Below are 14,207 nucleotides of genomic sequence, written 5' to 3'. Positions count from 1 at the left end.
ATGTGCAGCGTTTTCCCAAAGTACAATCCACATTAGTAGTAAAAAACTGATTTACAATAATTTGATTTTAGTATCATTTACACTACTGTTCAAAACTTTGGGGTCACTTAGAAATGTCAATTTAAAAAAAAAGAAAAGCACATTTTTTGTCCATTAATATGACATCAAATTGATCAGAAATACAGTGTAGACATTGTTAATGTTGTAAATGACTATTGTTGCTGGAAACGGCAGATTTCTTTATGGAATATCTACGTGGGCGTATAGAGGCGCATTATCAGCAACCATCACTCCTGTGTTCCAATGGTAAGTTGTGTTAGCTAATCCAAGTTTATCACTTTAACCTTTACTTAACACCCATCCCGGATCCGGGAGCATCCTCATCAGTAAAAGCTGACTAGCATAGCCTAGCATAGCGCCACAAGTAAATAATAGCATATAAATATCATGAAATCACAAGTCCAATACAGCAAATGAAAGATAAACATCTTGTGAATCCAGCCATCATTTCCGATTTTTTTAATGTTTTACAGCGAAAACACAATATGTATTTCTATTAGCTAACCACAATAGCCAAAGACTCAACCGCATATTTTCACCATGTTTCTACCGCATAGGTAGCTATCACAAAACCGACCAAATAGAGATATTATTAGTCACTAACCAAGAAACAACTTCATCAGATGACAGTCTTATAACATGTTATACAATAAATTTATGTTTTGTTCGAAAATGTGCATATTTGAGGTATAAATAGAGTTTTGGTTTTACATTGCAGCTACCATCAAAAATATCACCAAAGCAGCCAGAATAATTACAGAGAGCAACGTGAAATACCTAAATACTCATCATAAAACATTTATGAAAAATACATGGTGTACAGCAAATGAAAGATAAAGATCTCGTGAATCCAGCCAATATTTCCGATTTTTTAAGTGCTTTACAGCGAAAACACAATATAGCATTATATTAGCTTACCACAATAGCCAAACACACAACCGCATTTATTCACCGCATAGATAGCATTCGCAAAAACCAGCAAAAGATATAAAATGAATCACTAACCTTGACCAACTTCATCAGATGACAGTCTTATAACATCAGGTTATACAATACACCTATGTTTTGTTCGAAAATGTGCATATTTAGAGCTGCAAACCGTGGTTATACATTGTGAATATGTAGCATCGATTCACCAGAATGTCCGGAGCTATTTTGGACACTCACCTAATCTGACCAAAGAACTCATCATAAACTTTACTAAAAAATACTTGTTGTATGGCAAATGAAAGATACACTGGTTCTTAATGCAACCGCCGTGTTAGATTTTTAAAAATAGCTTTACCATAACAAACAGCTTGCGTTATTGCGAGACAGCGCCCGCCAAAACGGCGGAGAATAGAAATAACATTTTCCACAGAAATACGAAATAACATCATAAATTGTTCTTACTTTTGCTGAGCTTCCATCAGAATCTTGTACAAGGAGTCCTTTTTTCAGAATAAATCGTTGTTTGGTTTTAGAATGTCCTTTTCGTTATTATCGTTATTATCACATGTATCAAATAAAATCAGAGCCGGAGATATTAGCCGTGTATACCGAACGCTTATCAGAAGACAATATAGGGGTGCTTCGTGCGCGTAGGTAGAGAAAGGAAATTCCTGACCTGCCACTCCAAAAGCTCTTGTTCGACCTCAGATCAAGCTAGACACCCCATTCCACCTTCCACTGCCTGTTGACATCTAGTGGAAGGCGTATGAAGTGCATGCATATCGATAAATATTAGGCAATTGAATAGGCAGGCCCTGAAACAGAGCCTCGTTTTCAGCTTTTTCACTTCCTGTCTGGAAGTTTGCTGCAAAATGAGTTCTGTTTTACTCACAGATATAATTCAAACAGTTTTAGAAACTTGAGAGTGTTTTTTATCCAATAGTAATAATAATATGCATATTGTATGATCTAGAATAGAGTACGAGGCCGTTTAAATTGGGCACGATTTTTCCCAAAATGAAAATAGCACCCCCCTATTGACAAGAAGTTTTAAAAGGCTAATTGATCATTAGAAAACCTTTTTGTAATTATGTTAGCAGAGGTGAAAACTGTTGTTCTGATTACAGAAGCAATACAACTGGACTAGTTGAGTTAGTTTAGACTAGTTGAGTATCTGGAGCATCAGCATTTGTGGGTTCGATTACAGGCTCAAAATGGCTAGAAACAAAGAACTTTCTTCTGAAACTCGTCAGTATATACTTGTTCTGAGAAATGAAGGCTATTCCATGCGAGAAATTGCCAAGAAACTGAAGATCTCCTACAACGCTGTGTATTACTCCCTTCACAGAACAGCGCAAACTGGCTCTAACCAGAATAGAAAGAGGAGTGGGAGGCCCCGGTGCACAACTGAGCAAGAGGACAAGTACATAAGAATGTCTAGTTTGAGAAACAAGTCCTCAACTGGCAGCTTCAATAAATAGTACCTGCAAAACACCAGTCTCAATGTCAACAGTGAAGAGGTGACTCCGGGATGCTGGCCTTTTTGACAAATTTATGTGGTGAAAACGATTGCCATTTAAAGGGGCGGTACACCAAAATTGGAAATATATCTAATTGTACTGACAAAAAGTGATTCATCCATTGATCTTGAGAGACAATTACCAAAAATATGGCTTAGTTTTCTTCATTTACTTACCCCCCAGCCAGCATTAGCATTGCTAGGATGATTCAAAAAGTATGCCCAAATCCTCAAATTCACTTCAAACCAAATGGTTTAGCAACCCAAATACCATAACAAGTTGCACATATAGAATATTGGAGGATATTATAGTAATTCTGGTATTTATATAATATTTCTGTAAAATAAATACAACTATTTGGAGAATACATATTATGTGTCCATTCAGAGAGTAGCTTATTTCTGTTTAATAGTTATACCAAGTATTCATACCACTAACAAACTTTTATAACCAGTTATAACCATAGGTAAATATATACGATGCGCCATCTCTGCAGGTGATCTGTCTATCTGGTCAAAAACACTGGCACAGGTCCCACTCCATACCTCCCATGGTATGGATAATGTTATGTCTCCAAAGACACCTAGATTCAAATATATTTTTTAGATTTGCCCTATAATTATTACCTTTTAGAGAATACACACCAATTATACAGCTCTATACACCATAGGCAGATTTTATATGCACCTAAATAAGGTTATTTTGGTTTTGTACAAAGCCATATGATACGTGGTAGGGAGTAGATGGGGAGTTCTATCTCTCCAGATGATCTGTCTATCTGATACAGGTCTCCCTCCAGACTCTGGTGGTATGGATAACTTGCTATTATGTCTCCAGACTCTGGTGGTATGGATAACTTGTTATTATGTCTCCAGACTCTGGTGGTATGGATAACTTGTTATTATGTCTCCAGACTCTGGTGGTATGGATAACTTGTTATTATGTCTCCAGACTCTGGTGGTATGGATAACTTGTTATTATGTCTCCAGACTCTGGTGGTATGGATAACTTGCTATTATGTCTCCAGAGAAACCAGGATTCAAATAAACGTCCAATCTATCAAATGACTATAAGCAGAATTAGGTGTTTTTGGCTAGGGTCAAAATGACCATGAATGACTTTAAAAAAAAAAATCCATATTGATACAGAAATACTAAACAATTATTTAGATTTATTAAGAACAAGTTGATTAACAAAGCCATGAAAATTTGAAGAATGATATAAACCACCTTTGGGCTAGGATAAAAAATATGCCTCTGGGGTCAAAATGACCCCAGTCGGTAGTATGAGGGCTAGGAAGTTCAGAGCCATAAAAGTGATGAGGTCTTAGAGACAGAAGTCACCAGTTATCGAGACGGGGGTGTTTAAAAATTAAAGAAGCCTCGTAAATGTAGCAGCCGCCAGTGTCATTTGTTATCTAGTCTTTCAATGCTCTCTCTCTCTTTCTCACTTTTTCTCTCTCTTTTTCAAATCCCTCCAGCTCTGTGTAGCGCAGTGCAGAATCAGAAGAGACCTCTCTGTTCTTCTCATCTCCATGGAGAAGGAAAACACTTTAGCCCTCAGATGGTCATCTCTACACATGGAGCAGACAGACATACACTTCTAAAGAGTTCCTCTGAGGCTATTGGATAGTGATTCCTACATGCAAAGCAGCTAATGCAGCTATTTCTCTAGTGATTCCTACATATAAATCAGCTAAAGCAGCTATTTGTCTATGCTGTCTGTCTTTCAAGTTTTCTCTTTCTCGCTCAGGGACGGACATGTGCTCTCTCTCTATCTCTCTTCTCTCTCTCCCTCCCTCCCTCTCTTTCTATCTCTCTTCTCTCCCTCACTCTCCCTCTCTATCTCTCTCTCTCTCTCTCGGGAACGGCTGGAAGCCCTCATCTCTAGGATGAGAGAGAGAGTGAATGCCAAAATGAGTCCAACGTTTATAATGCACCCGCTTCTCTCTATCTCTTTATATCTCTTTCAAGGATGGATGAGTACTTATCTCTGGAATGAAGTTTCATGATGGAGTTAGACTTTTAAGAGGAAGTTTCTTAGAGCCATCCAAGAGCCTATTAGAGGTTGTCTTAGCAGACCTTGTTGTTACATCCTCCCTGTTGCTACAGTATGTTATGAGCAGGTACAGACTTCCATGGTTTCTTCTGTATCTTTGAGAAGGATTTGATAGGGATTCTATTTAAAAGCCACTGTCTCACAGGTGCTGTCTGAATCTTTCCAGAACATCATTTTAATTGAACATCTATATAACATCAACAGATAATAGATCACTGGTAACTCTAAAGTGGAGGGAATTTATGTTAATTAAGTCATGAAATCAGCACAACTACAAATAGCCGTATCCATCTTCCTGGTGCTGCTGTTGTGTGTACAACAATGAGGCATTAGATATCACTAATCGAGTGAGGTAATTCACTCACGCATGCACACATGTGCCCACGCACACACACCACTGTCACGGATTCCTCCGGTACTGCTGCTCATTCCGTGCACCAGTTCTGGAGGTCTACGTCACCGGCCTCTAGGCGTCACTGAACTGTCTCATTACACACACCTGATTCCAATTCCCCTGATTAGTAATTGTATACTGTATGTGCCCTCTGTTCACCATTGTTTTGTCTGTTATTGTTCCCATGTCCGTTGATCTTGTGAGTACCTGTGCTTTGTTGTTTTGGCTTTCGTGCTGCGTGTATTGTGTACTTCTTATTACGGGTCTCGTCCCGTGTAGTATTGTGCAATTGTTATTACAGTTCTTGTCCCGTGCATTGTTTATGGGTCTCGTTCTGTGCATTGTTAATACGGGTCTCATCCCGTGTGTTTATTAAAGGTTTTACCTCGCTATTTTGTTTGGGTTACATCAATGTGTTTTTGTATACGTGTTTGTTTTGGTCTTCGTCCCTGTGCCTTTTATGGCATGTTGTATATTTTGGGTGGAGTATTAAACCCCCGTATTACGAATTCCTGCGCCTGTCTCCAATAATTTCTACAACGTGAAAACCACACAAACACACACCGGATGGATTAGTGAACTTGAACAGGGAATTCGGCAGACAGGACTATTCAGAAAACAGCATGGTTAAGGGCTAATCACTGACGTTTTAGACACCCTCCACATACACACTCACGACTGATAGATTTAAGTGAATGAATTTCATTAAAACCTCATCTTTCTTTTAAACTAGTAATTTCCCTCTAACAAGTGTTTGGGTAGTACTGAAAACAAACAGTGCGAGAAAGACAGTAAAAGCCGGGAGGTTACCCTAGAGCAGGTATTTCCAAACTGGGGTACTGTCATGGCTCTGGTCGTAATGAGGATCGGACCAAAGCGCAGCGTGGTAAGTGTTCATGATTTTATTTGATCACAAAACACTCAAACAAAATAAACAAGAGGGAAAACCAAAATAGTTCTGTAAGGAGCATAAACTATACAGAAAACAACTACCCACAAAACACAGGTGGGAAAAAGGCTGCCTAAGTATGATTCCCAATCAGAGACAACGATAGACAGCTGCCTCTGATTGGGAACCACACTCGGCCAAAACCAAAGAAATACAAAATATAGAACGCCCACCCCACATCACACCCTGACCTAACCAAATAGAGAAATAAAAAGATTCTCTACAGTCAGGGTGATACTTTTCTTTACTTATATATATATATATATATATATATATATATATATATATATATATATATATATATATATATATATATATATATATATATATATATATATTCTCCCCCCACCTTTTTTTCCCCTTGACATTTTCAAACATGTCTTACTACTCATTTATATTTTCCAACAGGGCTATACATTTGGGTGAGGATTTTTTCTCAACTGAGTAGCCTCATTTCACTGCCTCGTTTCACTTACATTGGGAGTAGTGCCTTTCCTCAGCCACAGTGTGTTATATGTGCAAAAGTACTATCTCACAACTCGATGAAACTTTCACTCTTGCGCAGACATTTAGAAACAAAACATGCCAATTTGAAAAATAAGCCACGGGAGTTTTTGGAAAGAGAATTAAGACGACTTTCGAGTAGTAAGATATGTATAAAAGCAACAGATACCATTAATAAGAAGGGGCTAGACGCATCTTATATGGTGAGCTACTGAGTGGCTAGGACAGGCAAGCTCCATACTATTGTGTAGGACTTTATTCTTCCTGCTGCCACGGATATGGCTGGGACAAAGCTGGGGGAAAAGGCCAAAAAAACTATACAGACAACGCCTTCATCAAACAACACTGTTTCACGACGCATCAGTGACATGGCAGGAGGTGTTTTGAAACAATTACTACTTCGCATACAAGCCAGTGAATTATATGCGTTATAGCTGGATGAGTCAACAGACGTGGCGGGCCTGGCACAGCTCCTGGTATATGTCCGTTACGTTTATGGGGGGTCAATTAAGGAAGACATCGTCTTCTGCAAACCACTGCAAACCAGGACAACAAAAGAGGATATTTTTAAAGTACTGGACAGCTTTGTGACATCAAATGGACTTTGGTGGTCAGGATGTGTTGGTATCTGTACTGATGGCGCAAAAGCCATGACAGGGAGACATAATGGAGTGGTAACACGCGTGCAAGCAGTTGCTCCCGAAGCCACTTAGGTACACTGCAGCATCCACCTATAAGCTCTTGCTGCCAAGGGAATGCCTGACAGCTTGAAAGACGTTTTGGACACTACAGTGAAAATAGTTAACTTTGTTTAAGCAAGGCCCCTGAACTTTTGTGTATTTTCTGCACAATGCAATGATATGGGCAGCGACCATGTAACGCTTTTACAACATACAGATGTGCGCTGGTTATCAACGGGCAAAGTATTGACACGTTTTTTCTTTTTATTGAGATACGAGCTTAAAGTTTTCTTTACTGACCATAATTTTCACTTGTCTGACCGCTTGCATGATGACGAGTTTCTCACACGACTGGCCTATCTAGGTGATGTTTTTATTCGCCTGAATGATCTGAATCTAGGATTACAGGGACTTTCTGCAACTATATTCAATGTGCGGGATAGAATTGAGGCTATGATTAAGAAGTTGGAGCTCTTCTCTGTCTGCATTAATGAGGACAACACACAGGTCTTTCCATCATTGTATGATTTTTTGTGTGCAAATGAACTTAAGCTTACGGACAATGTCAAATGTGATATAGCGAAGCACCTGAGTGAGTTGGGTGCGCAATTACGCAGGTACTTTCCCGAAACGGATGACACAAACAACTGTATTCGTTATCCCTTTCATGCCCTGCCTCCAGTCCACTTACCGATATCTGAACAAGAGAGCCTCATCGAAATTGCAACAAGCGGTTCTGTGAAAATTTAATTTAATCAGAAGCCACTGCCAGATTTCTGGATTGGGCTGCGCTCAGAGTATCCTGCCTTGGCAAATCGCGCTAATAAGACACTGATACCCTTTGCAACCACGTACCTATATGAGAGTGGATTCTTGGCCCTCACTAGCATGAAAACTAAATACAGGCACAGACTGTGTGTAGAAAATGATTTAAGACTGAGACTCTCTCCAATACAACCCAACATTGCAGAGTTATGTGCATCCTTTCAAGCACACCCTTCTCATTAACCTGTGATGAGTTATTCACAATTTTCGATGAACAAATAAGGTTTTATCTGTAAGATTGTCAAATAAAGAGCAAAATGATTGATTATTATCATATTATTATTTGTGCCCTGATCCTATAAGAGCTCTTTGTCACTTCCCACGAGCCGGGTTGTGACAAAAACTCACACTCATTCTTATGTTTAATAAATGTATCGTATAGTGTTTGTGTGGCAGGCTTAAAATGATGGCAAATGACAACATTTGAGAGTGTGCTGACCCTGGTGCTAGAGAGGGTACGCAGCTGGAGGTTGAATGTTTGAAGGGGTACGGGACTATAAAAAGTCTGGGAACCACTTCCCTACAGCATCTTCTCCATTCATTATTTATTTTTTTAAATTCACACTTAATCCATTTTATCACACTTACTTATTAGCCTGCTCACTCTTAAACCACAAGAGGGAAAGAAGATTGCAATATCGAAGACCAATATCTGAAACGAAAGTCATCTGGTTCGTCACTCACTCTCACTTGATGCGTCAGTGTCACCTCCATCACTTTATAAAGTTGTATTGCAAGCAACCATAAAAAGCAAACATTTATCGGCCAACCAGAATAGCTGAACCAGCACTGAATATTATGGGCTGTTAGGATAAAGTAACAACTTTCATCAGTCAACAGGTTTAATGGTAGGCATGAGAGTAGAGAGTACGCCAGCAAACATCATTTTCATCTGTCATCTGTTTGCTGCACTGTGTTTGTGTGTGAATGTGTGTGTGTGTGTGTGTCAGTCTGTCGCCTCGGGGTGAGCGGGCATCACTTGTGATGATGAGGGTGATCTTCACGGTTGAATGTGACCATGTCGGCACCGCGGGACTTCTGTCTGAATGGAACCGTGGGTCTGAGAGACAGGGTGAGGGTGAGGCGAGGGAATGGGGGCAATAGCTGGTTAATGGGAGATGAGAGCAGGATGAACATTTCCCCATACTCACCATCCTTTCCTCAATGCGATATCTCCAGTTCACAATCCTAAAATGTCCCTGTTGGGCTCCAGTCACCTGTGATACTCCATATCTCCCCTGAGCATTGGGTTGGAAGGGTGGGCAAAGAGTGGAGGCAAGATTGCAAAATTCGACCACAAGAGAAGGTGGTCTTCTTAAGGAAAGTTAAGATGAGTTTTTTCATCACTATCTGGCACTGGAGATGGTCGGTTTGCTGCTATAGTGGGCTACAGGCTACAACCGATGTCCAGGAATTCGAATCCATATTCCTGTTGCTTCACAGCCTCCTTCGAAACTGCCACGCCGGCAGGCTTGTCGCTTCGCTGATGATGAGAACCCGTGCTGTTCAGCCCAACTTCCAACCGGAATTTCTCAAGCCGCATTCCCTGTTCAACCTATCAAGTTGCGAGGGAATACACATACAGATAGCTATAGGTAACAGAGGACGTGACGTCAACGGGATCTGTCTCGTAATTTTGGAGGGGGGATAGAAACGAAACCCATGCATGCAACAGCTAGTCTTGCCCATCCTGGTACAGCGGAACATCGATTCTGTGTTGCAATGCGGGTGCTGCCGCAGCAACTGTTACTGCCCAGCTCTTTCTGCTCCACTCGCGCCTCCACATGTGGTGTTGATCAGAGTAGGATAGGGATTGATAGGCTTCGTGTATCAGTTTCGTAAGGAGAAACCTATAATAAATTCATGCCGATAGCCTAATTCAAAATGACACCACATTGTTTAATTAAAATATGAGTAAAATCATGAATACCCCCTCCCCTTTGCTTTGAATGTGTCGTTGATTCGTTCTCTCTGTGCTACCCTGACGCACACGAGTGCAGTTAACTTGGGTTATTTTTTTTAGATGAGCTCTGCCCGACAAACGGCAATTAAAACACAGAGGCTTTGAGAGTGAAAGGTACTGCGTGAGATGCATGTTTATTTATGCTGCGTCTATGCTGGGTTGACTGGGCTCGTCTGTTTCTCGAGCCTTGGGGAGCTGTGGTAATACGCGAGCCCATGGCGTCTGACGGGAAAGCGGTAGGTTCGGTTCCTCATTCATGTCTTCAGCCTTATGTCTAGGCTATCGTCTTTTCCAGCCCAGCCCAGTCCGACACAGTAGCCTAGTAGTCTACACAGCACAGTAAGCAGTAACGTGCCGACGCTGCCACATCCATCTCTGTTTGGAAAACGCCGGGTCTGAAGATGGATTCTGGAGGTAAAGTGGCTATGGCTGTAATTTGTGTCTCAGCTCCGGAGCCATTACTGATTTCGGACCGGGAAGGAATCCTCCAGGTTTTCCCCTCATAGACTGATAGTTAATTCATGAACGAAACAAAATATAGGCCCATTAATTATGGCCATAAGTCACCTGACAGGGACATACAGAACCCCATTGTCGACAATAAAGCAGATAAAAAAATCATTTGGGTTTAAAACTAAGAGAAAATACCCAAATTAGACTCAAATGTGCCTTACCTGGCACATTAATCTCGACGTTAATTGTTTTGGGACGTCGTTTTGCCCTACTGCATTGTTCAATTACACTCCGTGGCCCTGTATTTCGTTAGCCAACGCAGTGTGGAGATGGGAGCGCGTGGGGACGCCAAATTCAATAATGTAATTTGATTCTCCAAACCTATTGTTGCCCTCTCACGCTGTCTTTCAACTAGTGCGTGACCGGACAGGCTCAAAGCCTGGATACCACCTGGGATTCATCCTACAGTGGAACTACGCTACTGGGACAAGTTTGGGAATGGAAGATTTATCACGGTAATGGAATGCAGAAGAATCCAATACACATGGAAGCTGTGGACTTGAAGTGCTCTTGGGATTTCTATTGGTTGGTTACTCTGTTAGAAATATTCCTTAGTTTAGAGTTATTACGCTACTTGTAAAGAGCACTGGAGACACAAAGTCCCACTTAAAGTCTCTTCTGCTCTCCTCTCCTCTCCCTTAATTCCTTTCTTCCTCTCCGTTTCCTCTATACAGCCCTCGAAACGCTCTCATCTCCCTCCCTCCTTCCTCTCCTGTCTCTCTATCCAGTCCTCTAAATCTTCTCCTCTCCTCTCCTCTCCCCATCCTCTTCTCTTCTCTCCTTCCCTCCCTCTATACAGCCCTTAAAGCCCACTCCTTGCCCCAGCCCTGCTTGAAGTGTCATGTCCAAGGCAAGCGAATCACTATGTGAGCCCCAGCATACAGAGGATCTATTCAACAATGACAGATCAGACATTTTATGTATTTTTTATTTATTTTTTTATTTTATTTTACCATTATTTTACCAGGTAAGTTGACTGAGAACACGTTCTCATTTGCAGCAACGACCTGGGGAATAGTTACAGGGGAGAGGAGGGGGATGAATGAGCCAATTGTAAACTGGGGATTATTAGGTGACCATGATGGTTTGAGGGCCAGATTGGGAATTTAGCCAGGACACCGGGGTTAACACCCCTACTCTTACGATAAGTGCCATGGGATCTTTAATGACCTCAGAGAGTCAGGACACCCGTTTAACGTCCCATCCGAAAGACGGCACCCTATACAGGACAGTGTCCCCAATCACTGCCCTGGGGCATTGGGATATTTTTTAGACCAGAGGAAAGAGTGCCTCCTACTGGCCCTCCAACACCACTTCCAGCAGCATCTGGTCTCCCATCCAGGGACTGACCAGGACCAACCCTGCTTAGCTTCAGAAGCAAGCAAGCCAGCAGTGGTATGGTATTGGTCCCGTGTGGCTCAGTTGGTAGAGCATGGCGCTTGCAACGCCAGGGTTGTGGGTTCAATTCCCACGGGGGGACCAGGGTTCAATTCCCACGGGGGGACCAGGATGAATATGTATGAACTTTCCAATTTGTAAGTCGCTCTGGATAAGAGCGTCTGCTAAATGACTTAAATGTAATATAAATGTATGCAGGGTGGTATGCTGCTGGGTATGTCATACCCTGGTCATGTTTAATCAAATATCAGCCAGTCTGCTCTCTTGTTTTCTCTCCAGTCTCCTGTAATACTCACTCAGTCCAGCAAAAGGCAATAAAACAATAATATTAAAACAATAATATTATATCAATAATAAAACAATAATTTTTAAACAATATTAAAACTATAATAAATATATAATCTGAGTGACTGCTCGGGAAATGGTCTCCTTTTCCTCGTTACTCTGCAGGAATGGCCCTTGGCTTTCTCATGTCCCAGGAAATGTTGCACCCATAGACAAACTGATGCCTGGATGTCAAGTTTCCACAGTCCTTATTAATCTAACTCGTTCAAGAATTCACTGCAGTTTCCGCCAGCGACCACTAGAGGTCACAGTAGACCTCTGTAGGGGAACAACAGAAAGGACTGAATGGATTAACGTAGTGTGTGTGTGCGTGCATGCATGTGTGAACAGTGAGTGTTAGTAGCATGTTTGTTTGCAGAGTCGCTAATTCCTGGTCATTTGAGCAGTTTATATCGCTATCCTGTTGTTGTCGTTATAGGAGAGGGGGTACAGTGTTAGTCCAGTGGAAAACCATTACTGTCTGTGTCTCTACCCCTCTTCCTCTTTGATTCTTTAACTCAACCTCCCCTCTCTCTCTCTTTCTCTCTGGGTTTGATGATGCAGGAGCCTTGTTTACCCGTCTCCCCCTTTGTGTAACTACTCCTGGAGAAAGTTAAACAGCCCTGGGTCACACAGGACAATAGCAGGTCTCTCTTCCTCCTCCTGTTCTCTCCTCTATCTCTCGCTCGAAACACTCTCTATCTGCTCTCTGCTCCTATCTTCTTTTATCTCACATTTGCTCCTCTTTTCATAACCCCACACTCTCTTTAACTACTGTTTTCTTCTCTCCTCATTTAACTCCTGTCCTTTATCATTTGCTGCCTCAAAGGGCACTGTAATCTTCGACCTTCACCCTACAATGAAGAGGTATAGACTTCTAAAGCACTGCGTCTCGTCTTTTCAGACAGAGTTCCCCTGTAACTTTCTCCTAGCCCAGTCTGGGTGGGGCTGTGCCCTGGGTGTGCTGTCTGCTATAGGGGGTTATTGTGGAGCTGAGCCCTGTGCTGCCTGCCCGTGGCTCAGCTCAGGCCCAGAGATTTAAGAGGCTTTTCAAAGGCCCTGTGGCCCACAAAGCCACGTAGCAAGAGAGAGAGGGAGAGACAAGAGGAGAGATGGAGGGAGAAAAAGGAGAGAGGGGGATAAGAGAGAAGGAGTGAACACTTACCCACAGAGACAGGAATGTGCCATGAAAATGCACCCACACCATGGCATGCAGATGCAGACCCACATACTTCCGTCCCTCCCTCCCCCAGCCAGTCAGTAGACATGCCTCTGATCCAAGCTGTCGGAACAGAGCCGTAGCTCAGCATTGTTGACCTTTGACCCTAGCCTCCAGCTGTGTGGCTGCTGGCTGGTTAGACGGCTGGCGGCTTTACAACATGGCCTCTCTCTCTGCTAAGGGAAGGTCAGCAGGTGCAACTGGGCATGCTCACAACCAGCTGGCTCTACCATAGGAAGTGATTTATGTCAGTACTATTTACCTGCCCATAGGGGGAGCAGTAGATGTTCAGTCTGTGTCCTTTGGCTGAATCCGTGTGCATGTTGACGTTTGTTGTTGACGTTTGTTGTCACGAGTCTTGTTCTGGAGGCAGAACTGAGCAATTTCCCCTTAAATAGGCCAGCTGCAAAGTAAAAATTGGCAATATTGTAAAAGGTACTGAAAACAAAAATGAGTTTTTTGGTCTTAATTTAAGGTTAGGGTGTGGCAGATGGATTTGCAGTGTGGTTAAGGTTAAGGTTACGTTTAAAAACAGATATTAAGACTTTGTGGCTGTGCCAGCTAGGGACAACAATGCAGAGCTGCCTCCAGAACAAGATTCATGATGGAAAAACGCTAACCTATGTGCATGTGTGTGTGTTCATTCTTCAGGGGCAGAGTGTGTACCTGTGTACATCTGTGCATGTGTGTTTATGTTCCAGTCTGTCTGTCCTTTGGCTGAGTCATTGTGATTGTGTGTGTACGTGTGTGTGTGTGTGTGTGTCTGCCTGTATGTGTGAGAGAGAGTGCATTGTGTGCTATAGAACACATGTGGTGTGTGTCTATGGAATGAAGGAGAGGAAAAGAAAGAGAAAGTGCCATCTGATGAAG

At 42.0% G+C, this 14,207-nt stretch overlaps 1 protein-coding gene across 1 annotated transcript in view; it reads right to left on the bottom strand.

Annotated features, from left to right (window-relative positions):
* LOC129866085 (chloride channel protein 2-like) overlaps nt 1–9,603 on the bottom strand; it is a 249,482-nt gene extending 239,879 nt beyond the window's left edge. Inside the window, exon 1 of the mRNA XM_055939252.1 lies at nt 9,072–9,603. Within this exon, the coding sequence (XP_055795227.1) occupies nt 9,072–9,074 (3 nt within the window). The 5' untranslated portion in view covers nt 9,075–9,603. The remainder of the gene's footprint in view (nt 1–9,071) is intronic.
* Between the last annotated feature and the right edge of the window lie 4,604 nt (nt 9,604–14,207).

Source organism: Salvelinus fontinalis, chromosome 11, assembly GCF_029448725.1.
Source record: "Salvelinus fontinalis isolate EN_2023a chromosome 11, ASM2944872v1, whole genome shotgun sequence".
Taxonomy (NCBI): Eukaryota; Metazoa; Chordata; class Actinopteri; order Salmoniformes; family Salmonidae; genus Salvelinus; species Salvelinus fontinalis.
Note: the sequence above shows the minus strand (reverse complement) of the source record. Positions and strands in the feature narration are given on the sequence as shown.